At 54.9% G+C, this 25815-nt stretch overlaps 10 protein-coding genes across 10 annotated transcripts; 3 read left to right on the top strand and 7 right to left on the bottom strand.

Annotated features, from left to right (window-relative positions):
- Positions 1–555: 555 nt before the first annotated feature.
- On the bottom strand, positions 556–2239 carry G647_01035 (dihydroorotase, homodimeric type; the record flags this gene model as incomplete). Its single annotated transcript, XM_008724437.1, has 8 exons — positions 556–955; positions 1069–1213; positions 1339–1396; positions 1456–1670; positions 1750–1828; positions 1885–1986; positions 2045–2104; positions 2165–2239. 8 exons carry the CDS (start codon positions 2237–2239, stop codon positions 556–558), a joined length of 1134 nt encoding a protein of 377 aa, XP_008722659.1.
- A 1351-nt stretch (positions 2240–3590) lies between these two features.
- Positions 3591–5620, bottom strand: G647_01034 (uncharacterized protein; the record flags this gene model as incomplete). Its single annotated transcript, XM_008724436.1, has 3 exons — positions 3591–4365; positions 4472–4958; positions 5068–5620. 3 exons carry the CDS (start codon positions 5618–5620, stop codon positions 3591–3593), a joined length of 1815 nt encoding a protein of 604 aa, XP_008722658.1.
- A 1156-nt stretch (positions 5621–6776) lies between these two features.
- Positions 6777–7414, top strand: G647_01033 (uncharacterized protein; the record flags this gene model as incomplete). Its single annotated transcript, XM_008724435.1, has 2 exons — positions 6777–6899; positions 6980–7414. 2 exons carry the CDS (start codon positions 6777–6779, stop codon positions 7412–7414), a joined length of 558 nt encoding a protein of 185 aa, XP_008722657.1.
- A 436-nt stretch (positions 7415–7850) lies between these two features.
- On the bottom strand, positions 7851–9864 carry G647_01032 (uncharacterized protein; the record flags this gene model as incomplete). Its single annotated transcript, XM_008724434.1, has 3 exons — positions 7851–8637; positions 8696–9182; positions 9240–9864. The coding sequence occupies 3 exons, from the start codon at positions 9862–9864 to the stop codon at positions 7851–7853; spliced, it is 1899 nt and encodes a 632-aa protein (XP_008722656.1).
- A 1003-nt stretch (positions 9865–10867) lies between these two features.
- G647_01031 (uncharacterized protein) lies at positions 10868–13412 on the bottom strand (the record flags this gene model as incomplete). The annotated part of the gene is made up of 2 exons (XM_008724433.1): positions 10868–13355; positions 13405–13412. 2 exons carry the CDS (start codon positions 13410–13412, stop codon positions 10868–10870), a joined length of 2496 nt encoding a protein of 831 aa, XP_008722655.1.
- A 612-nt stretch (positions 13413–14024) lies between these two features.
- G647_01030 (uncharacterized protein) lies at positions 14025–15054 on the top strand (the record flags this gene model as incomplete). Its single annotated transcript, XM_008724432.1, has 3 exons — positions 14025–14334; positions 14386–14501; positions 14563–15054. 3 exons carry the CDS (start codon positions 14025–14027, stop codon positions 15052–15054), a joined length of 918 nt encoding a protein of 305 aa, XP_008722654.1.
- A 320-nt stretch (positions 15055–15374) lies between these two features.
- G647_01029 (uncharacterized protein) lies at positions 15375–15881 on the bottom strand (the record flags this gene model as incomplete). Its single annotated transcript, XM_008724431.1, has 1 exon — positions 15375–15881. One exon carries the CDS (start codon positions 15879–15881, stop codon positions 15375–15377), a length of 507 nt encoding a protein of 168 aa, XP_008722653.1.
- Positions 15882–16830: 949 nt separating this feature from the next.
- G647_01028 (uncharacterized protein) lies at positions 16831–18657 on the bottom strand (the record flags this gene model as incomplete). Its single annotated transcript, XM_008724430.1, has 1 exon — positions 16831–18657. The coding sequence occupies one exon, from the start codon at positions 18655–18657 to the stop codon at positions 16831–16833; it is 1827 nt and encodes a 608-aa protein (XP_008722652.1).
- Positions 18658–20665: 2008 nt separating this feature from the next.
- Positions 20666–21784, bottom strand: G647_01027 (uncharacterized protein; the record flags this gene model as incomplete). Its single annotated transcript, XM_008724429.1, has 1 exon — positions 20666–21784. The coding sequence occupies one exon, from the start codon at positions 21782–21784 to the stop codon at positions 20666–20668; it is 1119 nt and encodes a 372-aa protein (XP_008722651.1).
- A 2184-nt stretch (positions 21785–23968) lies between these two features.
- On the top strand, positions 23969–25773 carry G647_01026 (uncharacterized protein; the record flags this gene model as incomplete). Its single annotated transcript, XM_008724428.1, has 3 exons — positions 23969–25074; positions 25123–25328; positions 25415–25773. 3 exons carry the CDS (start codon positions 23969–23971, stop codon positions 25771–25773), a joined length of 1671 nt encoding a protein of 556 aa, XP_008722650.1.
- Positions 25774–25815: the final 42 nt, after the last annotated feature.

Below are 25815 nucleotides of genomic sequence, written 5' to 3'. Positions count from 1 at the left end.
TAGCAGAGCATACTCGGGCGCGGCATGGCATGGCGTGGCGTGGTAGGGCATGGTGTGGGAGAGGAGTACCCTACACTTAGGGATATCAAAATACTAGGGATATCAAAATACTAGAGATAGCACCAACCATGAGTACGATCATCACCGTCTAACGTATGAGTGTGTGTTGACCTCCGCCGTCACACGGAGATCACAAGACCTTGCACGGTAACAAAGGGTACAATCACCGATGCCTGGCTGTTTGCATGTTCATGTCCACGTTCATGTTCATGTCCACGGTCATGTTCATGTCCACGGTCATGTTCATGTCCACGGTCATGTTCATGTCCACGTTCATTCGAGTCTAATGTCGTAGTCCGCTTCACGTGTTCTCCGGCGCCATCTATGATTTTTATTTTCCTAGCTTGAACCTTCGACTCTTCGACCTTCGAGCCTTCAAGTTTCGACACTGATCGCAATCGCATACAATAGCGACGTCAATGCCATTTTATCTTGCGCTGTATGTCGTTGGCCGACTGCGTGACTGAGTCGCTCGTGACTGGCCTACCTACTTTCCTACGTAAGCCAGCTTAGACTGAACACCGGAGCCGAGGCCTTTGACAAGCCAATCTCCAGAGTACCATCCTCGGTCTTTATGCTCGGGGGAATAGTCTCGCCTTTCCGTTCAAGCACGATCTTGGGTTGTCCTTGTCCTTGTCCTTTGCCGGCGGCACTGCCAGGGTCAGTGCTCCGCAGAGGCAACTTGTAGAACCGTCTCCCAGATCGACTCAGGAACTGCTCGAGATGGTCCTGCGTGACTTCGTCCGGTCCGAGGACACCCCTGGCAATTGCCTCTTCGAAGGCTAGAAGCACGAGCTGGGTGGCGAATGGCTGCGTGAATACCCCTGCCGGGACTGGACCTGCTTGGCCGCCTTGGGTCTTGGAACCGAGAGGGTGCGGTGCGCTATCACTGCCGCTGTGGGGCAAACAGGCACACACACACAGTTAGCGCATGACAGGTCAGACCAGATGATACCGCGAGAAGGACGCGACCCGGAGCCGACTGATTGCCCCAAGTGACTGACTTACAAGAAGAACTTCGGGTCGCCGCTACAAGCAGCTCTGATCAGGGCATCGCGGTCTGACGGCTTCTTGGGGATAGGTTTACAAAACGCAAGAGGGTCTGTCTGGCTGTCTTGTCCGGTCAGGTAGAGATGATGTGCGGTTATCGTTCCTGCGGGAGCCATATCTTTAGAAGAGCGAGACCAGCAGCGGCGGCGACAAACGAAAAGCGGAGTTGGAAAGTCATGGGCCACGGTGGTATCAGGGTCGGGGTGTACAGGGACGGCCGAAACGAACCAACAACGGATGGACCGCAAGCCCGTACGGCATCGAGAGCCGCGGCGGTGGAACAATGCTGCGACATGTGTCATTATTGTAGTAGCGTCAATCTATGACCACGACCTAATTACTCACCTCAAGAACACATCGCAGACGCGGGAACTTCTCGTGAAGCCTCATCAGCTGCGGTAGGAACGCTTCTTCGAGGGAAATATCATCGCTTGGCAGACGTCCCGGCCACTCTCCGTGCAGGTTGAGGACCAGGTCATGCTGCTCCATGGCAGCGAAGACGGGGGGGTAGGCGTCTAGAAAATCCGCCGGCACACCTGACTCGGAATTCGTGGTCACGCCTAAGAAAGAAGACTGTATCAACACACCATTCGGCATGGAGGCAGAACACCTCCTCATTCACGCTGTGCCATGCCTTACCTTGAGGATACATCTTGACGCCAGCAATCCCTGCGGTTGCGGCTTCGGCGATGACTTCGGGCGTAATGGAGGGATGGAGCTGGTGCCGTTAGACCGCCGCGACAACTACCGCCTCGGAGACCACAGATGACCCACGTAGAGTGACATGAGGTAATGGACTTTGGGTTCAATAGCCTGTAGACGCGACTGGTATTCCAAGGCTTGGGCTACACTCGTGATCGGCGGCTGCAGATTGGGCTGTAAAGCAGTTCAGCCGACGTGAAAGTGAGTATCGCACGTCTCAAGATCTACATACCATGACAAAGACGGTGTCTACTCCGCCCTTCAAGATCTGAGGAACCACCAATTCCATGACCTGCAGACCGGGAGGTATGATTTCAGTCTAGTCCAGTATCGGGGCTGCTGGGACATTTACTTGGTCCTGCCGCAAATGGACATGCATATCTGCCGACGGCGGTAATTCTAGACGTTGGACGTCTTTGAGCCGCATCTTGCTGACGACCTTGAGATGTTGAACTTGGCGGGGTCAAATGATCGTCCAGGAGCAGCTTCTTGTGCTCTTCGGAACAGGGCAAGCAAGTATGTGTGGTTCGAAAAGGTCGTGTAAGCCTGACTACAATCACAGGTGCCTTGAATATATCAGTACGAGGACGATTGAAGAGTAAATGGTTCAATGGTTCGCAGGTCGAAGCCTGAGGAATATGTAGTGCCAATATGTGCTAGCCAAGATAGGTCTAGCTCGCGCTCCAGCCGCAACTCTTCTTGTGGCGTTTATCACGTGATTGACGATACTGCAGCCAGCCTTTATCAGCAGCAGTTTGGTTTTGCAGTCAATCCTCTCCCCGTCTCTTCTTCACTCGATCTCCTCTGGCTCTCCTTCTCACCGAGAGGCGGTCCACAGATGCTCGATCTCAACAGCTCCGCCAAGCCGATCCCTGCCACAGCTTCTGACCCTCTCTCAGCGGCAACCATATCAGCATTTCAATCATGAGAGCGTAGCAGGTACTGATACCGAGACTGGTACTGAGATAGATATCTCAATCAGCATGACATGGCATGACTGAAGACGACTCACCCATCTTTTCACGGATGTTCTTCCTTCACGTCGCCATTGAGCGTGGTATCTATACACGGAGCATGCCATTCGTCGGATAGCTGATTTCCTTCCTCCCCGAAATATAATATAAACCCGGGCTTCTCGACTATCGCAAGCGTCGCTTCGTCAGGTCCCTATTTGCATGTGCTCCGCCTCGGTCGGCCTCAAAGATGTGCCGCAAGTGCCTAACTTCTTCTCCAATACCGTGAATTCTTGAATGTCTGTTACGACCGTTGGTGAGCTTGCGTTCGTCATGATCGAACCAGATATTGGGCGGGTTCTCCATCACAAAGGTGTCTCTCGCAATCGCCTTAGGTGGTTGATCTTCTGAACCAATCTGGATAGTTCGCATGCTGTTTCCTTAACTGACGGGCGGTTTCGCGATGATTGTGAGGAGGAACCCTCGGATTCTCACAAAAGTCAACCCGTTCGGTTGTTCAATTCTGGAATCACGACAACAGACATCTCACCGAGCTTCTTTTATGTCTGTTTCTTTGGACTTGTGCTGTCTGCAACGGCCCGGATATTGTGCGCCGGTCAGGAAGGCATCATGCAGTCGTGTCGTCCCGTGTCGTACCGATCGCGGAAATAGGACGTGCAGACACACACACACAGCTCTAGGAGCAGTTGAGGGCCGGTACCGATGGGGGATGGTTATAGTGTTGGCCGAAGTTCAACGCATTAGCCTGCTCTTGCATCGTGTGTCCTAGGCCGCAGGAGTATATGCGCAGTGAGAAGCACTTTTTCATCCAAATGGATTGGACGTGTGTATCTCCTTCCACAGTTGCTGCCCATCTGGGTCACTCGTGTTTGGAAACCACAGGAAATCCATCAGCAGGTCCTTCAACCTCACCCAGCTGGGAATCTCCATCCTGTGCACCAGCCGTTCAAGCACGGTTATATACCATGCGTTTTCCTCCTTGGTCTCTTCAGCGGCCATAGAGGCCAGAGCGCCCATGAAGGTCATCCACAATACAAGCGGTGAAGGCTTTTGCCATGTCCGTGCAAAGTGCGATGAAGTGTCGACGAGGTGCTGCTTGAGTTGCTTGGCGAGTTCGGCAAACGGAGCGTTCGGGTGAGGAACGGGAAACACGGCGATCAGACTGTACACGGCGGCAGCTGACCAACATGCCTCTTCCAGCAATAAGGTGCTCAAAGGGTTGTTCGTTGCAGCCTCGGCGGTGCGGTCGCTGGGCGTGGCGCACATCTGCATCAGACTGTGCTGGACAAAGTTCCGCTGGTCGGCGAGGATTCTGAGGCTCGGCGCCTGCGGCCTGCCCATGATATAGTCATAGACACCGAGTGAATAGGCTGCGAGATTGCAGAGAGTCGAGAGGAGCCGCTGTGCGGATTCCTCGTTGGAAATAAGATCACGCAGCACTTGAAACCCAGTGCCGAGTTTGGCTAGAGGGTGATCGGTTCGACTAACGTCGGCTAGGGAGCGTGCCGGTGACTCGCCGATGGGAACGAAGGGATAGACTGGGTTGTGCAGAGATCGGGACGCTAGGAGCAGGTCTCCACTATGGACGAGTAATCAGCACTGACGACGAACGAGCAGGAAGTCCCAATCGGCGCGACAGGGTCAGCTGGAAGGGAGGGTGGTCTCAGATGCATGGCGGTTCTTACTAGCTCAGCATTGCCGCCAGTCCGGGCAGCTCGATGTCGGCAATCCCTCCCCGCAACGCCAGCATTCTCGCCAATCCGTTGACGTGCATAGAAACGGGGTTCAGTCGACCTGCATAGATGTCCAGGCCCTGCATGCTGTTCATGGGGCCCTGCGAGGGCGATCTTGGGGTGTCGGCTTCGTCCGTGGTCGCGTCGCCATGGAACGCCAACGCCTGCACGGCGAAGATGGTCTCGTCGGAACATCGTTCCGCAGGATCATTGAATCGTCTATTAACCTCGCGCACGACCTCCGCGTAGCAATACCAATACGCCTTTCGGTTGATCGGTTTCAAGCGAGTCTCTGTCGCCAACGACCTTGCCAATTGGGCGAAGCAGATAGCATGGAAGAAGGTGCTGTCTTTCATGTAGCAAGATATCCAACGCTCCACGATGCTCGGCGTGGGTCGGTCTGGATCTGGCAGGAAGATGATATTGAGGAAGTGGTTGACTAAGAGAGGCGAGGCCGAGACACATCAGTCTCCGCACAAACACGTGTCGGGCGGATTGCTTGCATGCCGCAACTCTGGAGCGTGGTGGGAATCGGAGCCCGGGCTTACCTTGACTAATGATCGGGGCGGCCACCTCCTTGGGCAGCCGTGATGGATAGCTTGTAAAAGGATCAACGTCCCCCGCGCCGACCGTTCGGAGAGGACTGGGGACACTGATCGATCCGAGAATGGACTGTCTCGCAGCCCTCGAGGGCACGACCTGTCGGGCGCTTGCAGGAGCTCCGGACGCGTGGTCGACATTATGTGGTGGGTCGTCGTCGAAACGTGATACGAGCGCGGTACTGGCACTGCCACTGACACTGACACTGACGCTGGCACTGGAGCTGGAACTGGAACTGGCTGGCTCACCAGCGGAGCTTAGGCGGTGCTGCTGCTGCTGGTCAGGACGCGCGGTGTCGCCTGAACCAATACCCGGCTGCTTTAGCTGCTTGCCCTTCTTCCGGATTTTCGCCCACGAGGCCTGTGAAGCGTGAGCCCGGATTGCTGCTTTAGCCTCCTGTTTGCCCTGCTTGGTGTCTGGTCGTGCCGTAACAAATCTCAGCCTTGGAGGTGCCTCGCTCCTGTCCGGCTTGGTGGGTTCTTCCGCGGTCGGATCTGACATTCTATGTCGAAACGGGACGGCGCATGGTGGTTGGTCGACACGCCGTGCGAGGTGGCCTGTGGTACCGACGGTATGGCTGTTTCGATACCGGATGACCGGTCAGGAACCCCGAGTAAGGTCGAAGCTAACAGTATGCGGCGCGATGCATGACGTCTGATGTCACGCACATTCGACATTCCCAGCGCGTCACTGATAGGAGTAGGAGGATAGCATCATCGATCTTGACCGAGGAAAGCAAAAGGAGGGGGGGGGGTTGATAGGGCCGAAGAGAGGAGAGTGTGCAGATTTGGCTCGGGAACCAAGACGAATTCGGCTGCGTGCGAACACGTGCATGCGCAGCGGCTGACTAACCGCACATTCGCCTAAGCAAGTGCCAGTGCCAGTGCCAACGCCAGTGGAATCCCATAGGTAATACGAGGGGCGCCCCCGGCAGCCACTTTGGGCAGTTGGATTTCCGACAGGGGTGCCTAAGCCCCTAAGCCCCGAAGCCCCTAAGTACTGAGGTAAGCAGGCGGCCCCCTTCGCCCGTGGAGATGCCCACTGCCTAAAAGCTTTTCCGACGCCACTTTTCCTTCCCTTGGGGCATGCCGTAGCGGGCAACAGGTTCATCGTGCTGTGTCTGGCTGGAGCGACAGATATGGAGCTTTCCACGGAGCCATCCGCCGGCCGCGCGCAGTGCTAAGGACGGTGGTGGTGGAAACATCTCCCATGTGTGACTCCGGATTGTCGGGTCCGCTAACAGTACAAACAATCGCTCAGCACTCGGATGCACCATGCAGGAAACCTTGCTCCCAGTCACCTTCCGAGACCAGCAAATGATGGAATCTTATTCTCTGTTAGTTGCCCTCTGCGTCGGTCGGCATACGCCAGCGCAGATGAACGTTCCAGTAAAGGCTCCAGACGGGCCAGATCTCACACAAGAAGCCAAGATGTTTCCATGGTGTGTGGTCGAGGTCGATTTATTAACCCCTTGCCACCGTCATTGGGAGCTGTGATCGACCTCGAGTGATACCAAAACGCCCTCTGAAGGATCATTTACCTCGCACGTCACAACTTGGCTGTTGAATCTCCTGGGTGCCCCCTTGAATCCGAGATTGTGGTGTACGAGTTTCACATCTACAGTCCACCTCCACCGCACTCTTGACTGCACACGACCATGGGCTCCCAACCAGCTCAACCTCCGCAAGAGTCAGTTGCGCAACGCGCTGAAAGGAGGATGTCTACGCCGTCAGACGCAGGAAGCCCACCCCAAGTCGGGGAGACGGCAGAGATGCGCGAGGTATGTACCTACGCGCACCCCCTTCCCGCCCGTCCGTACTATAGGACGCCACCGCTGACAAGGGCGTTGTTTCTGTGCAGCGCCGAAGAAAACAGAACCGACTGGCCCAGCAAGCGTTCCGCGCGCGGCAGAAAGTCCGGGTCGAGGCCCTCGAGGCGGAATGGGCGCGACTCCGCCAGCTGCACGAGGCGCTGAACCACGCCTGCTCGCAACGAGCCCAAGAGATCGAACACCTTCATTCGCGCGTCGAGGAACTTCTCCAGGACATCGAATTCCTCAAGTCCTCCCAGGAGCTTGAGAGGGGGTGGCCACCCTCCCCATCAGCGTCGTCTTCCGCCTCGTCATCGTCCGCTTCTTCTTCGTCGTCAGTATATGAGCAGCAGTCGGCGTCCGCGCAGACATACCAGCGGATGGCATCGCAGTTTGATCTGGCGAGTTACCTAGGGAAGGGAGGATTCTCCGAGTTCCCCGAATTCCCCTTGAATGCGGATTGGATCCAGGGCATGTCGAGGTGATATTTCCGGTGATTCGGACTGGGGTTCACAGGTGCCCTCCACCTTTTTCTTTGGTTACGATATACGTTTTGCCCGGCTTAGGCATTTGGACAGACAGTCTTTACTGCGTTGGATAGATACCCTTGGAGACTGGCAATGTGGCAGCGAGTTTTATGGTCGATGGTCATGGTGCTTTCATTCCTATGTTGAATGGTCGTACCAAACTTACAAGGCGGTGGGGAGGTTCATCATCCGTTGTAGAAGATATGTACTGGAAACTTGGAGCTTTATTGTGCCACGAATGCAAAAGCACCGTATGCGATCTGATTCTTCAATCTGCCACCGCGCAAGCGCACACAGAGCAAGGGAAGAAAGCAAACGATAATACATCAGCTGTCAGGTTGCCGAGAATCTCCACCGGGAGAGTCTTTTGGACAGTGGATTTATGGTATGCATGTCATTGTGCTAAATCGGGGGTATCTGCGTGCTGAGTCGCTTTCCAAATGTCAAGCCCGTCTAAGTCACTGGTCCGCGGATGCCACAAGAATGTCTTCAACAATGCTTTCAAGCCTTTCCAGTTCGTCATGCCGACGTCTTCGAGCACCTCCATAACTCTTAGCAGGAACCAAGGACGATCCGGCAGTCCGATGGAAGCGATCGAGCCCATGATCAGAATCCACAAATGTAGTCGCAGCCGGGGCCTGTCGAATACTGTCCAGTCGGTCGCTTTCAGCGTGCGCTTCAACCTCCCCACGAGGGTCTCGAAGGGTCCCACGACTGGGGGGACGGGGAACACCACCAGAAACGAGTAGACTATGCAGGCAAGGCGGCAAGTCTCGTATTGTACATCGATGTCCTCCGCGACAAGCCCACCGCTGACGACCAATTCCTCCTCCGAGTGCAGAGACATCAATTTATGCTGCACAAAGTTTCGCTGGTCGATGATCTCGGGGGATGTTCTGGGTATCCACCGTCCACTGGCGTGGTTCTCGACCACAATGGTGAAGTCGGCCATGTCTTGGATGACCTCGAAGAGACGGTCAAGGTAGGCCGCTGTGGAGGCGGCGTTCAAGCTCCAGACTTGCCAGAAGCCGGCGCCCAGTAGGCCTAGGTCTTTGGCCACGGCCTCGCGTTCGTGCTGCGATACCGCGAGCCGGCCGTCTTCGTGGACGAAGGTCGCCGTGTGGGACACGAACGGGAAGATTGGTCGGGTGAGATTGCGGACCGCGCCCATTACACCGGCCCTGGTACGGACTCAGCTGCGCTCTAAACATGGCCCAAAGTCTGTTGGGGACGACTTACCACGACACGGTTTGTGCGATCCCGGGCGTCTTGATCTTCCGCAAATCTCCCAGCAGCTCCATCATCTTGACCAGGCCGAGGACATGCTCGATCACGATGTCCATCTTCAGATAGATGTGGATCGATTGCAGCTCTCTCAGGAAGCTCTGCCGGGGGTAACTCTGCGCGGGTCTCAGCTTGTCCTCCCTTCCAGAGTACGCGAGCACCAGGACGGCCCAGATGTTCGAGTCGGAGAGTGCTCGTTCAGGGTCCGGACTGCTGATCTCCTTGTTGAGATGTCGGATGGCTTCCATGCCGACCATGAGCTCCGTTGCGGTTGGATTGCTGATCCCTTGCTGGATGCGATCGTGGACCATCACCGCAAACATCATGGCGTGCAGTTGGGCCGGGTGCATCGACAGCGAAGCCATGAGATCGCTCGAGAAAGCACGGCCATAGGGGGCACTCAAAGCGGCCTTTGAGACCAGCTTAGCCAGCACTTCGGGAACTAGGAAGAATAATCAGTATGCTTCCCACTGGTTGAGATCACCTCTGGTCGACTGACGACTGTGCATGTGTCTCCTAACAAGATCATTGGGGAACGGCGACGGTAGCAAGGGATTGATCTCCTCGCCGTCGAGTTCCAGCAGCCACGATGGGCCCTCGTTGTACCTCAACACTGGGAGGGACTCGTCAGGTTTCTCCTTCTTGGAAACGGCCTTCTTTGGATAAAATCCGTGGACATGCTTCCGACCCTTGACCGCACGTTTGAGATGAGGCTTCCTTGCCGCATGTTGCCGTGCAGTTGGTTTGGACGGGATGGTCTCCTTTCGAGCATGGCCACGATCTTCAGAGCTGTAAGTTGCGCCCTCGTCTATGTCGTGAGTTAGACTTTCCGACTCTCTTGGAAGCACGTCTGCTCGGCGCCGGAGAGTGACCGAGCCCTCCCACTGGACGGCATCCAAGGGTCGGAGGCTGTCACGGCCCATGGTTTCGGGAACCTGCCCGTATCGGACGTCATGGAAGTCAACGCATTCTGTCGCACACGAGCTGTCTCTCTGCACATGGAAATCGGTGATCAACGGAGGACTATTGTTGGATTTGGACGGGAGAGATGCCAGTGCCTCGTTCTCGATTATGAGGGGTGTCGTTGGTTTGACTTTGCCCTGACCAAGTGGGACAAGGGCCATGCCTCGCTGGGTCCCTGTACTCCGTACCTGCAGCCCTGGAGGAGCCCTTGATGCCCCGACAAGGCTGTTCCTCCCGCCTTCGACTTAGGCCCGAAATCCAACTGCCCAAAGCGGTGCGAGGTAGCGGCCAGTCAGAGAGGACACCGACGTTGCAGTTGATTAGTGATTACCTGCATCGAGTCCGACTGAAGTACGGAGTAATCCTTCTTTGATTAGAACTAGAGTTCCTGCCCCTTTTGGCAGCCGTCGTTCAACCAGATTATGGCCGCCATGCAGCACATGCAGCACGACGTTTGACCAGGTTGAAGGCGTTGCTCACACCATGTGACTGCATACAACTACCGGCAACCACACAGTAACTTGCTTGAGGTCCGGCAGCATCGTCAGTACAAGCCGATACAGACAATCGCGGTACTTCCCAGGTGGTTCTGGCAGGAGCTGTCCATCCCGATCGACGATGCAATATTCTCCTGTATACGTACATGTTTATGGGCACACGGCAGTCACAACGGTAGCACCATGGCGAAAAAGCAACAGTTGAGCACATGAAATATGACATCCTCGCCGTTAATAATACCTGATGCAGAAAACACGACACAACAGGCCGAATATGTGGGAGCAAATTCACCAGCTCAAGAACGGATCGTTAGGTAATCACCGACACCATATATAAGAAGGCAAAGTAGAGGATCGAGTCCGTACTTCTTCTTGTATTACACCCTATTGCTGTTGAGACGAGGAGACCTGGAAGGGGGATCCATTGGACATTAACTTTGCTGGGGATGGAGTTCTTCGATCCCTCAACGTCATCTCATACTGGGGAGGGCTCTCCTCATAAAGAGAATGAGATTAGGAACACGGTAGCGTTGTGCGGAATAGGGAGAATTGAGAATCGGCCAGCATGGGAGTTGCCCTGCGAAAACGGGGTGATGGATACTTGCACATACATCTTCGTATCTCATTAGACGTTGCCCCGTGGATAGGTGCTATTCAGAGATAAAAGTCAAGGTCGTCTCGGAGCAGGATATCCCGCCTGTCCGGGCTGGTTGGACACTCCCCCGAATTTGATCCCAATGTCCGGCGTCCATATGCCGCCACCTGCAATGGTGCCACCAGCGACATTGACGGGCAAGGGCGCTGTCGAGGGCATGACGCTTGCAGGAGGGTTTCTTGTCGGTATTGGAGCCGCCATGGCCTCTTGCCCGTCTCCCGGCGGCTGTTGTGGCGCACGACTCCTCGTTTGCGGTGCGGCGGCGTTCTGACTCCTCAATTCCCGTCGCGTCTCCTGGAGGTTGAGCCTGCCCATATCTTGTCCAGCGAGTTCCGCCTCAAGCTGACTGGCCTCAACCCTCCGCTCAGAGACTTGAGTCTTGCAGTTCTCCCTAAAACGCGTGACGTGGCTGGCGAGGTCGTTGTAGAACTTCCGTCCAGTCTCGAGATTGCTGATGAGTTCCTTGTATTTGGCATAGCCCGTGTCGAGAGCTTGGAGCGCCTTCTGCCGGTCTCTTGTGCTCGTGTCACCTCGTCGAGCGTCCAAAAACGCTTTGTTTGCCTCTCGCAATCGTGCTACAATCTGATCCTGCTCTTCCTGTTCGACGATCAGAGCCTCGCGATCAGGTTCGTAAGCTTCCAGACGCTTTTCGAACAATTTCTCGAACTGGCCAGGCTCGATCTTTTGCATGGGATATTCCCGCTCGAGGCGTGCGGCTTCGGCAAGCAAGGCCGGGCCAATGTCGTCAGCCTTTGCCTTCTCCTTCAGTGCCGCCATCCTGTTTTTGCGCCGTGTTTCTAGCCGAGAGACCTCATTGAGAACTGTTCGTAAGCGAGAAGCGGCTTGGTCGATTGCCGGTGTCATGGTGACTTGACTGGAAGACGGGACAAACCGCTCAAGATCTCGATTCGTCCCGGTCAAGATTTTGAGGATGTGCTCGTTTTCTCGGAACTTCGTTTGCACCAGGCTGTCGCTTGAGCCGGCAGAATTGAGGTACGCCTTGAGCTCGGTAGAGTTCTGGTAGAGCTTTGCCAGGGCCTGCGTAGACGGCGGTCGGTTCCATCTATCCGTGCCATATTTCGCCCGCGCACGGTCATCTTCAGCCTTCTCGGCTTCTAGCAATGCAACCCCTTCCTGGTAGACTGCGAGATCGTTGGTTTTTAGCTTGGTCGTATCTTCCATTGACCTCTTGATCCGATACAAAGCATCTTGTTGTCGCAGCTCTTCGGCTTTGGACACCAGGCTCCCGGGCAGACCGAGTGGCTTCTCCAGTGCCTGCAAGGACCCAGGCAGATCGAGCGACTCGAGCACCTCTCTGAGCCTGGCGGTCATGGCTTCCAGATCGACAATGATCGACTGGCTGACAAGACGGTCTCTCCGGTCGGCATATATCGACGCAGCCTGATGAACTGCGTATGGCACTAACTTCTCGAACAAGGGCCGCCCGAAGGGTTTGCCCTCGCCCAGCAGGGAAATTCCATTCTGCACATCGTTAGGCGTCTTTGCGGCCACCATGTTCGTCCGATCCAGAAGCCGAAGTTCCGATTTGGGCGTCTCCGTCTGCAAATAGATTAGATCGTTGTCCTTTTCAGCTCGCTTCAGTTCCTCCGCGACTCTGTTCTTGAGACCGTTCAAGTCTCCGAGTACGGTGGGATTGATCCACCGACCCTCCTGGAGACCCTCATTCACGCAAGCAAGACTGTCCTTGAGCCTCGCAACCTCTTCGCCGTATTGTTTATTTTGCAAGCAATACTGGGCCTGCCTGAATTGGGCGGCGGCGGCGAAATGGTGATGTTTTGCCTGGAAGTGATGGATCCACTCGGTGCTCACGGCCCTCGATTGCCTCGCCGCATCTGCAGCAAAGATGTAGTAGTCGGATACCTTGGCGGCTAGTTTTGCCACAGTACCGTCCGACATGTTCTTCTTGATGGCGATCTGCCAGAAGCTTTCCTGTCCCTGAGCCAGACATAATTGCTGCAGACTCTCCAGCGTTATGTCATCCATATCTTCCGGCGGGGAGGATCGCATATCAGGCAGAATTTCCGTCCGTATGAAGGCAAAGGTCCCCGCCGCGCCCATGCTATATTCAGCGGCAGACTTGAGCCCGTCGATCGAGGTGCGATTCGTCCCGAAGGCGAGCTGCGAGTAGAGCGCACCCAAGTTGAAGAGGATATTCGCCAGCTCAAACCTCAAGTTGTTCTGCAGTGCCGGTTTGTCCCTGTCGTATCCGATTGCAGGGTACCAAGGAAAGTCCACACCAATGTCGATGGGAAACTTGCCGCCGAGGTAGCGCAATTGCGCCGCGTATATCTGCAGTCTCTTGATGCCACTAACATGGGCCTCGCGGACATTGATAGCATCGTTCCTCAGCCTGTCAATCTCTCGCAGGTCATCCGCAAACATGCCTGGCGACTGGTCATACTTTGTCGAGATATATTGTTTGATGGCGGAGGACAGGTCGACCGAATGCGTCCGTCGGAACGGGATTTCGAGGAGGTTCCTGGCTGTGTCAGCGTGAGTTCAGTCATAAGACGGTGCATACTACTTACGAAGCCATGCTGCATTGACCTGGAGCGAGGGTTACCGTGCCAGTGCCTTGAGCGCCCTCACTTTACAACGACACAGGCTTGATCGCAGGCTGCTCAGCCTTGCTGTGACGTCAGACAAGTCTATTCCGGATCAGGCCTAGGGCGAGCCCCGTGGCAGCCTGATCGAGCCCGGCCTCATGAGCCTGGCCTTGTTCGACTTGAGAGTCAACTCAGCGCATTGCCAGGGTCGGACTGTCGCTTCTCTCCCCGGAACACTCGACTTGGTGAGTTGCATGCCACTGATCGCCTTGTGATTCAATCAAAAGCCGATCCTACAAGATCAGAGACCCAATGGACGGTAAGCGGAGTTCTCCACGGCATCCCGAGACCCCACGTTGATCCAATGGTGATATCTATCTCTGACACCGGATATCTTTCACGCCTTTCAACATCTCAGCCTGCCACTTCTTTGATATCCGTTGGCCACCGTGCATACAGTATTAGAGGCACTCAAGAGTTGCTGATTGTGTTGGTACCAATTCCCCCGTCGTGGTCCTTCTTCCGTTCTTTTCATCTCCATATCCCTTGGCGGTCCATCATTGCGCCTACATATACACCAGTATAGATATCTCCAAGAAAACATGGCCCCTTCAGCGATCAGCGACCTCCTTCCCTCTGTTCCCGTCACATCCAAGTCCTCCACCCCGCAAGATGCAGAAAAACACGTCCACGGCATGGAAGACAAGTCTCCACTGGCCGCCATCTCCCACGGCGACGTGATGCTTCCCGGTGTACCCAAATTTGGCAACGATTTTGCTGCCCAACGCCAATGGCAGCTCGAACATATGGCGGCTGCGTTCCGTCATTGGGCCAGGGAGGGCTTCGTCGAAGGTATCTCGGGGCACATCAGCGTGCGGGACCCAGAGAACCATGAAGTGTTCTGGACGAATCGTATGCCGTCAACTTTCTCTGGGAGGAAGAGCATATACTAACGACGGCTAGCTCTGGGCGTGCACTTCGGCCTCTTGAAAGCGTCTGATATGATTGCCGTGAACCTCGATGGGAAGGTCGTGGGCGGAAATCGCACGCGGCCACCCAATGCTGCCGGTTTCCTCATTGTAAGTAGTTTTCGCCAGTACCACAAAACCAGGCTAACACAAATTCCCCCCCAACCCACAGCACAGTGAAGTTCACAAAGCCCGTCCCGACGTCACAGCGATCTGCCATGCACACACCGTCTACGGCAAAGCATGGTCCGTCTTCGGCCGACCGCTCGAGATGCTCACCCAGGACGCGTGCAAATTCTACAAGGCCCACAGCGTCTACAACTCGTACGGCGGCGTGGTGCTTGCGTCCGAGGAAGGCGCGCAGATCGCCCAGGCCCTCGGCCCCACGAACAAAGCGTGCATCCTGCGGAACCACGGCCTCCTGACAGTGGGCAAGACGGTCGATGAGGCGGCGTTTCTGTTCACGAGCATGGAGCATGCGTGCCAGGGGCAGTTGCTTGCCGAGGCGGCCGCGCAGGGCGGCGGTTTGAAGAAGGTGCTGATCAGCGAGGAGGAAGCTGCGTATACGAACAAGATGGAGAGTGATGAGGAGACGTGTTATGCTGAGTTTCAGGTTTATGTCGACTGGGAGGATTATCATAGTAAGGGGGACTTCAGGAAGTGAGAAAGTATTGTAGCTTGATAGGTAGGTAAGTAGGTGTTTGGTTGGTGAAACACAGGAGCCTGAAAGACTTGGCCTCTTCATAGGTTGGAATAAACCGGTGCTATGATGTGCCCGTTACCACGGGCGTTGCGTGGCGATAGTCGTGGACGTGACCGAGTCAACCTGCGTATCGGTCGTATTGATTCTTGGGGGAACGGCCCAGCTTGAGGATCTGCGTAGCCTACTTGATTCATCAACTCTTGGGCTGTTGCCTCCTGTATCGCAAGCAACGCTGAGCCCGGCATAACAGCTTGTTTGGCTCGTGGCAGATATTCCCTGTTTCAGTCTTCCCAATGCTCTGCATCTTCTTGAGGCTCATCCTGCATGTGATTCAGCAACTGATCCTGTATCCGGATCCGTCGCTGCTCCATGTCCTGTAGCTGTCGCAAGCGCTCCTGCTGCCGCTCCAGTTGCTGCTGCGCTTCCCGCCAGATTCGGTCGTGGTTCTGATTCCGCTCTAGTTGCTCCTGCAGTTCCTGGCGAACTTGGTTGCGATGCCCCTCGTCTCGCTCCTCTCGGTCCTCACGGCCCCAGTCATTCCAGCTAGTGGTAATTGCGAAGCCGACCAGAAGCCACCTTGATAAGAAACTCCACAATGCGAGACGCCAAAGAATGGCTCTCTGCCACATTGGCCTCTTCCATATTCCGGCACCTGCTGCAATTGTGGCTAGGAGGAGGAATGGACTTGCTTCACAAGATAAGAGGAGGGCTCGTTGAAGGTTGGGATATTTACGGCCAAATGCTGTGGTTCTGGCGTGGTTGCCATTTCTGGAGCGTCTTGGCGGCATGCCGTGTCGTATGAAATCGTTTGTCCTTTGGGGGCAGGTGATCTGAAATCAACCACTCGCTGCCCTTCTGGAAGTCAAGACTGGCGCTTTAGGTGATATTGTTGACGTAGCCTGGGGTATCGTCCCAGAGAATGTCAACAGGTCGATGGTTCAACGGCACTGGTGGCGCGTGAAGCTTGAGCTGAGAAGGACAACAGCGGAGAGGTGATTGATGGCACGGTGGCCTTTGTTCGAAATCGACGGTCTTTTTTCAATGCTTCAACGCTTCAATACTACTGCATGAGACGCTCTTGACTTTGGGAATCGATGGCCGAATCTCAAACTGAGATGATCGCGACTTGAATTCGTCAGCCTAGCCAGCTGGCAAGATCACATCACCACTATCCTGTCAAGCATCGTTGGTCCGACAATGAAATCAAGGTGATGAATGCAGAGCCCGCGCAGCAACTCAGCGAATTGTTTGATTTGTGGCGATAGCGTGGCAGTGCTTGCGCTGTTGATTTTGAGAGAAGAGGTCGGCACGCGAGCAGTACAATTAAAGGCGAGTTCGATGTTCGAACTCGCTTACGTCATCTACGGACGAGCATTAGCACGTCACGCGCTCATATTTCTTGGCAATGTGGCGGTCAGGCGGTCGACGTCGACACGTGATTAACGTGTCCACTCACGGGACAAGATGGAGTGCATGACTGTCGTTATGAATGCGTATGTAAACAATAAAGCGTGTGCCCCAGAGAAGTAGCCGTATCGGTAACGGTCCTCGGATGGCCCTCCCAGTCACAGACACATGAATGAGCGAATGAACAGCTGAAAGAGAGTCTGTCCTGTCCACGTGTCTGTGAGGCCTAACGTCCTAATGTCGAACACTCGCCGAAGCTGACCATGCTCAGAAACATTCCATCAAACAAGCAATTGCTCCGTATTCTCGAATCGTTTCTCGTGAAAGCGACTACCAACCAAAACCCTCTTCAATGAGATCCAAGTTGACACCTTTGTCGAGCACCAACCTCGAAGCGCGCCTCACTTCGTCAGCCAGCCCCCCGCCCGCGCAGACGCTGATTCCCATACAGCCCATCTTGTGCAATGCCTCGCGCCGGATGATGGACTCCACATCGGGCCTACCTCTTGACATCTGGACCTGCTCGCTCGGACTCTTGATGGCCTGACTTAGACCAGCTCGTGTGATGTACAAGAGGACCTTGAGCACTTCTCTGCGGCCCTCCAGTGCCAGGATCTCGTGCATCCATGGTCGGACCCAGTCCAGACATTCTGTGGTGGGCACGACCCAGACCAAGGTGACACGCCGTGCCGCAACAGTGCCGTTGGCGTATCCTTCCACAAGGTCCTTGACGTATCCCAATTGATGGGTGATTCCTACGCCGCTCGCAAAGAGGACGACGGTTCCATAGCTGGACAGACTGTGTTCGCCACCGTAAGGACCCTCGACCAGAGCCGTGATTGGGAGGCTTGTCTGCCCTGTCATAGCGAGGGTCCAGAGTTTGCGTGTGAGACCGGTGTGTTTCTTGACGATCAGCGATATACTTTCCACTCCTGTGGCTCTTTCCATGTCCCTATCTTGCACGCGGACGATTGGAGCTTTCTCGTTGTAGCTAGACTTTCGAGAGATGGACTGACTTAAAGAGTCCTCGGCACCGCACCAGGCAACAGAGAAGGGATGTGCAGTCCAGAGACCGATGGATGGTACCGTCAGGTACAGCGACTGACCAGGCCGGTATTTCCAGGGTCGCGCCAGGTGAAGGGTGATTTTGACTGCACCGCCACTGAGGGGCTCAATCTTCGCTTTTGAGCCGCCCCTGCCGACGCTTCTGTACAGCAATATCGCAAGCCGCCAGGACCTCGATACAACCCATATGATGACCGCACCCAGCAATAAGCCCCGCTGAGGGAGATCCTCCAGGTGTATCCACAGGAAGACCAGTACCAACACAGCAAGCACAATGTGTAAGTGTAGGAAAAATTCGTAGGCCAAGTTCCGGAAGAGCTTTGGGCTCGATAAGAGAATGACAACAAAACAAATAGTGGCAATCAAGCCGCTGTAGATGAAGGAAGACTGCATTGACGTCTTCACACCCGACCAGCCGTAGCGTTGTACTTTGGACACGAGCCAGCATACAGTGTGAGCGACGGCTTGCAAGACTGCCAGGCGACCAAACCAGCGGTGCATCAAATTGAAGGTGTCGTAAGAGATGTCGAGCAATGATATCAGAGGATTCTTGATGGAAGCCGTAACCATGATCGGGATCAGGTTCACGACTGACAGCGTTCCGGTGCGGTTGCGTAGGATAGGCAGGACCTGCAGTTCAGCATCTGACCACGGGATATTCCAGGTGCAGGCGAAGAAATTTGTGCCCGTGATGAGGAGGATGAAGAGGGCCTGGAAGCGCGTAGGAAGGGTTCCAAAGTTGACATGCTGCGAGAATCTGATTTCTCTCGCTCGCCGGTAGAATAGAAGTGGTGCGTAAAGAAGCGTGCTCTTGAGCAGAGACAGGCCCGGAGAAGATGAAGCGAAGTACTGCAAAGCACCCGTCCCGCCCATGGATGCCAGGTGTCGAAGATGCGCGTTCACCCGTGTCATTGCCGAGTGCGCAAGGATGAGGCCGACAACACCGAGCAAGGCCCAGAGGTAGTTGTGTCCCAGCGACTTGTTGAGTCCATCGAGGTAGAGTTTGGTCGCGTCATTCTGATAGTGGGAGCCGCCGCCAGTGCTCGAATTTCCCCCTGTAGCTGCACGAGCAGCGATGCCTACAGATGACATTGCCTGAAATAGCGAAGGAACGTGTCTTTGTGTTGGAAGCAATCAGAATAAAGAAGGACCTGAAAACAAAGGACGAGTCCGGCTCGTCAGAAGTCGGGGATACGACACTGCGGACGGTCACTGATCAAAGCAGCCGTGCCAGACGAGCATGGGGAGGAGCGAGGTAGAAGAGTGAAGGACAGCGGGGGGGTGAGTGAGTGACTAGAAGAAGACTGCCGTGGAGGACTGTAAATGTGACTGCTGCTGTGCAATGGGCTCGATATCCAATTCACCCAAGATCTCTTGGCCTTTGCCGAAACGACGACTTTTCTGGGCTTGCGCGATCCCCGTTGAGCGGACCCGGGTCTGAAACGAACCTTCCATGGGCGACTGGGTATATCAACCACCAGTTGGCGAGATCTTGGTTTGGCGCAATTCCGGCCAGCGCGGTGGGCCATAGCGTGCCACTATTAATACCGGCCGGAATGTCGGTGTCGTACAGGACAAAGGGCCGCGAAAAGAAAGGGAGAGGATATTGCTGGCGCACGGGGGACAAAGAACGTAACGCAGGCATGGGCAGAGTTCACGATGCCGATGACGAGAACCTGGCGGTCGGAATTCATGCAGAGCACCCATCGAGAAGCTGTGCAGGACGGAGTAGGCATGTGGAGCAACGTGGAGCAGCATGGAGCACAGGGAGCAGGGCTGACGTGACGCCGCTATCGTCTGGCCGTGGAAGGAGCAGAGAGCAGGAGAAGCGGAGGAGAGGTGGTCGGCGCCGCTGGGCACAGCCAAGTCGAACACGAGCCGTCGGAAGAGGAGGGGCGTCGAGGAGGGCGGGACGGCGGGACAGGTACCTGCCAAGGAGACGCGTGGACTCGTACTGGGTACACTATCTCCCATCGGCGACTGGGCCGTCGAGTTGACCAGCAGCGATGCCAATCCCCTGCGATCCCTACCTGGTTCACAGTATGGAGTATGCAGTGCCCACCGCCAGTTCCTCCATTCCCTGCGCATGGACAAGGACCAGTATCCGATATCTCTAAGCAGCCATCTTCCCCGCCACCCCTGAAACCGCACTATCAATTTCAACTGCTTGGCCATTGGTGTCTATGTCGACCTTGCGGAGTACGAGTACTGTGTACATCTAATGATTCCCTGCTGCGTCCTGCCCCACGCCATTTCCCCTGGATGAGCTTCGACCTGATGCTGAGCCGGTATTCGTCGACGGAAGTCCGATGACGGGGCATATTTGTGTACCCTCGAAGGCATTCCGCCCACAGGAATTGCATACAAAACTGCCGGGACGCGCTGGGTTTGAAACACGACGCGCAATCGCCGTCGGTCGGCCGACTTCTGCAAGGGCACTGAAACCTCGTGAACGGTTGGCTACACAGTACTGTCCACAGCGCCTCAGCTGCGTATGAGGTAGCAGCCACACTGCTGAACTACTCCGTCAAGGTTAATTCGTCGCCAGATATATGTTCGAGCTTCTGGTCCTCCCAGTCCCGCCCCCCAGGCTTGAATGCATTGGCGGTTCCTGCAGAACGTGGCGGCGACCTGCGCTCATGCAGCAGCTCCCGCCCAGGTTTCTTGTACTCAAAATCTCCATCGTTATACACCTCGAACTCGTCGGACAGTCTTCTGCGCTTCAGGTTGTCCCGTCTCTTTTGGGCCAGGCCCGCCCTTGGTTATGGACCATTGACCTCCTTGCGTGCCAATGTTCCTAACCCTAGCTAGACATTCACACGAAAGCATTGGTATCTAGGCGAAACAAACCAGCCGTCGTCTTGTTGCACATGCATTTGGCGCCACGGAGGAGAGGCGTATCGAGGCGGCATCATTGTTTAGAAACTTCTCCTCCAGCGCAACTCGAGAGGCTCTCACGCTCCACACTCCTTCGCAGTTCAGAAGGTAAACCGTCTCAGTTTCACAATCACACTCGATTCACCTCACCCAGCGTGCTTATAGGACAGACTAGCTCACTACCTGCGTTCGGTTATCAGTCTGGTCCCCGTGTACAGCATGACTATTTCCGAGCCATGGACCCGATCTGATACACAAACTTCTTGCCCGCCGCCTGGCCATTCCTGAGTCGATTGAGGCCCTCGGCCACGCCATTGAGGCCTCCAGGGATCACCTCGACCGGGTGACCGGAGTACTTGGCCTGTCTCAACATCTGTTCTAGCCAAGCGAAAAACTCGCTGGCGAACGCTACATCGCCTTGCGCATCTTCCACTGACGGCCGTTTGGGCATGCTGGGCCGATACTTGGCCTCGTGTGCGGTTCCCACGAAGGTATAGATGATGTCGACGTTCTTGGGAATGGCTTCCTCGTCGTATTTCCTTGCCCCGGAGAACACGCTAAGCCTGGCCCCGCCATGAAGCATCTGGCTGACCTGGACCCAGCTTTCGTGTTCATTGACCGCATCAAGGCCATTTCTGAGCTGCAAATGACGCTCCTCCGTGAGGCGCTTGACAGTCTCTTTCAGCGATGCCATCCCGGTCCGATAATCCAGGAAAGCGTCCTGCCGAGCTTCGAGGAAACCCTTGACGTAATTACTGCTTCCACCTCCGATTGCAATGATCGGGCCGATTCCTGCCAACTTGGCCAGTTTGATGGCATATGTGCCCAGCGAAGTGGTGGCCCCATACACAAGCAAGGGCTTCTTCTGATTCTCCTCCTGCGCGCCTGCTTGCCACGGCGCGACGTAGCCCTGTCTTCTGAATAGAGTCAAGGCGGCCGTTAGGCTGACAAGGGGAATTGTACTGGCTTCTTCGAAGTTCAATGCGTCCGGTATCTGGAGTGTGGTATGCTCGGGCGCAATGGCATATTCGGCGTACGCACCATACTGCTTGCCCATCGGGTGAAACGCCGCCACTCGATCGCCAGGCTTGAATCTTGTCACCTCGGGCCCGACCGCGACAACAACGCCAGCCAGGTCATCGCCAGAGTTGAGAGAGGCACCTGTGGCAACGAGGTGAAGCCAGTCTTTGGGATTAGACGCAGCGGCCTCGACTTTGACAAGGACATCACTAGGCGCCAGAGATTCTGGCAGTGGCACCGTGGAAATGGTCGTCGTGATCGGATTGGTTGGATGCACCGTCGCTGAGACTGTTCGAACGGGCAACGTATTCGATGAAGCCATGGGAATTGTGCCACTATGTCGCAAAGATGGACACACTTGTTGGATCTGTGAGTATGAGACACGCTGTTGCTCTCCCTTTTGCGGGCAATCTCACTCGGGTCTTTATACTGGATGTCCATCGAATCGACATAGGGCGTGAGGCCTGGCATTGTCCATTGTCAGCAGGCCTCGCAGGGTCGCTGCTACAGCGTAGAGATGCACAAAATCCAAGAAGCCCTCATTCTGGTATCCACGCGTTGACATAAGACCGTAGTTTCCAGAATAATGGCAAATATCCGCATCTCGGATGATTAATCTTACTTGCAATGCCGCCGGTGCTTCATGTCTACCATGTCACACCGAAACATCTCCGACCTCTCCCATGTCATGCGATAAGAAATCCAATGTCTACCATGTCATTTCGCGCCATGGCGAGGCTGAATGTCACAGACCGAGGGGACACGCCGAAGAGCGAGGACCCGGTTACTGGTGGTTACTGATGCTTCCTTGTGCGTGCTGACGAATCTACAAGGAGCTGGAAGAGTGTCTTGACAAGCCACTTAATAGGCCAAGCCAAGCGAGAGCCAAGTTTGGAAAATGCTGGAGACGAGGTATTGATCCCTCAGCAGATTCGACACTTCCCACCCCTGCAGATACACAATAAGATAACATGCAAAGGTCCGGAGGCTTTAGCATTGCGGCAACGAGTACCTTGTTACTCCGTATGTACATAATACATGCCTCTCGGGCCGTGGCCGACTCGACCGCTCAACAATGCTCTCATGTGGTCTTGTTACGACGTCCATGAACATGTTCTTCAGGCCTCCACCTCATGCGTCCATCTTATAAAAGCAAGCACAAGGACAAGCACCAGCTCACCTATTTCGGCGACGGAGCTCATCCACGCACGCACCCGCCAAACGTACTATGACCCGATCGAGTCCAACTTGTAGACTCCTGTCTCCGCCCACTGGATCGTGCGCAAAATGGTCGCGCAACGATGCATAATCTTCCCAGCAGATGGAGTGATGCACAAGGACAAGGACAGGGACAGGAGGCCACCTGAAGCTGCGACGCGGGACATTGCAGCTTGACACAGAGACCATCTCTCCTGGTCGACCGGACTTCGATGAGCCACCGCCACCACATAGTCACTATTAAACAATGTAGATGATCCCCCCTCCTCCTCGTCCCGCTGCTGCCAGACGTGTCTAGTCTCCGCGAGAAACCCAGCACAACGCTACCTTATGTATCTTGTCTCTCTGCCGTGCCTACTTTGTCACTGACGACTTCGCCTAGAATGATCATTGACATTCATACACCACAGCTCTCGAGTTACGAATGGTGAGGAAGTTCTACTTCCAGTATAGTCTAGTTCAACTCAGTCCAGTTCAGCACCTACCTACCTACCTAACTAGGTACCAGCTCGGTGCCAGCTCAGTACCGACTCATTGCCAGCACCCTACGCAATCACCACGGTGTAATCCAGTCCGTAGTGTGTAGATATCTCACGACAGGCACGAGCACCGTACTTCATTCATACGAAGCATACCAAACACTCGGTACCTACCTAACTAACCGAGATCGAATACTCCCAGCACCAGCCGTGGCGAGGATGGACGAATTGGAAGAACCCAAGAATTTCCCTTTCTCTCCAAGGGCTCCGTATCAAAAGGATCACAGCACATTACAGTAATTAAGTCCATAAGGAATTGCCACTAAAACACCCCGGTACTCACACTCTCGCACAAATTGTGAAAGAGTCTTCTTATTCTTCTTTATCTCCGACGTTTGTTTCGCGCGTTCCCTTTTGGTGGTTGGTCCTTGGGCTTGGTTCTCGCGTGATTATACTCGTCCTCGTACGACTACATACATATTTGGTCGACGAGGTTTTCCGAGAAAATTCAACCTCTTGACACCGTACCCACTTCACCCGTACGAGGTACGACGTCATGTTTTCGTCAGTGGTCTGTTTTTTTTGCCTCGACGCCACTGATGGCCGCAGCATGCATAATACTCGTGACTCGTAACTCGTGCGCGACTGTGAGATACGATAATACTGGATGTATAAAAGTGGGAGCTAGGGAAATATCGGCGGTGCGGATTGACTTGGTGACTCGAGAACTGGTCCGCCCTCCGCCGTACCGAGCTCCCAGGTGACTAGAGACCGGGACTTGCTCACGCTACCACCAAAAGAACGTTGTGATGGAGAAGGAAGACGAGCAAGCGGTCGGTGGTCAGAGCAGGCATCGAAAGTCCTCCGATGTCCTGCCAGGCAATATAGGCACCTCTCTAGGAAGTACGACCTCAGACTTGACCCGACATGAGACCGGCTCAGCAGCCTCCACCCTACAACAGCAGAACACGCTCGCACAGCAACCCAGTCTGGCTCAGACGGTCTCCCGTGTCCCCACGGCCACCAAAGCACCCTCCTTCTCTGTGGCACGCGAGATCGCATTCATCGCAGTCATCAGCTCTGCACAGCTTATGACTCAAGCAGCCCTGGCGCAGTCTATCGCACCTTTGCACGTCATTGGCCGTTCCTTCAACACCACGAATCCGGGCCAGTTATCATGGTTGGCAGCCGGTTATTCCCTGACGGTGGGCACATTCATCCTCCCGGCTGGAAGATGGGGTGATCTGTACGGCCACAAACTTCTCTTCATCCTCGGCTATTCCTGGTTTGCCTTGTGGTCTCTGATCGCAGGATTTGCGGTCTATTCTCACTCGCTCGTCTTCTTCGCGTTTTGCCGGGGTATGCAGGGAATTGGTCCCGCCATCTTGCTCCCCAATGGAGTGGCAATACTGACGAGGACATACCCGCCGGGCCCGAGGAAGAATATGGTGTTGAGCATATTCGGTGCTACAGCTCCCAGTGGCTTCGTGATCGGAGCGGTGTTCAGCGGTATCTTTACACAATTCGTATGGTGGCCTTGGGCGTACTGGGTCATGGCCATGGTGTTGGCAACGATTGGAGTATTGGCTGTGTTTGTTATACCGCCCATGCCCGTCGAAGGACCCAGAGCGACATTCAAGGAGCTGGATGCTATTGGCACCGTTGTGGGGGTTGTCGGACTGATATTCTTCAACTTTGCCTGGAATCAGGGTCCAGCTGCAGGTTGGGATAAGGTGTATGTGTATGTTCTGTTGATACTCGGTGTCATCCTGTTGGTTATCTTCTTCTGGCTGGAACGGTACCGGGCGTCGTATCCATTGGTGCCGCTGTCGCTACTTACAGTGGATACGAATCTGGTGTTTGGATGCGAAGCCTTCGGGTGGATGAGCTTCGGAATATGGGTCTTTTACTTGTGGTACGGTTCATCGCGCGACTTGCTCCTAACCGCCGCTGATGGGTCCAGGCAATTCCTCGAGCTCGAAAGAGGTCATTCGATTCTTTTGTCGACAGCTCAGCTATCACCCACGTGTATTGCGGGCTGCATCGCTGCGATAACGACGGGCTTCCTGATTGCAAGAATCCAGTCTGGATGGATCATGCTCATCAGCATGAGTGCCTTTCTGACGGGAAACATCCTGCTTGGTACAATGCCGGTCCGACAGACATACTGTAGGTTTCGTTCAGGCTTGTCTCTGCGTGGCTTTTAGGTCTCGTCGAGGCACAATCGCAGTCCACCAGAGCTGACAACTGGATAGGGGCACAAACTTTCGTCGCCACACTGGTCACACCGTGGGGAATGGATATGAGCTTCCCTTCTGGAAACATTGTACTGTCCGATCACATGCCTGCCGAACACCAAGGTCTGGCCGCATCCCTCATCAATACGGTGATCAACTATAGCATTTCAATCGGCCTGGGCATGGCGGGGACAGTTGAAACACATGTCAACTCAGGTGGAAGCGAGCCGTTGCAAGGATATCGAGGAGCCTGGTATCTTGCGGTCGGGTTTGACGGGCTAGGCATAATATGCGCCATCTGCCTCATCTTGTCGGTGAGAGCGAGGACGAAGGCTAAGGAGAAGGCCGAGAGTCAGAACGAAGAGGGAAAGGCGTAGGGTGCTTTAATTGCTTTTGTTGTCAACAGCCTTCCCAAAACT

Source organism: Cladophialophora carrionii (genome assembly GCF_000365165.1).
Source record: "Cladophialophora carrionii CBS 160.54 unplaced genomic scaffold supercont1.1, whole genome shotgun sequence".
NCBI classification, from domain to species: Eukaryota; Fungi; Ascomycota; class Eurotiomycetes; order Chaetothyriales; family Herpotrichiellaceae; genus Cladophialophora; species Cladophialophora carrionii.
This window is presented reverse-complemented; position numbering and strand designations above follow the sequence as displayed.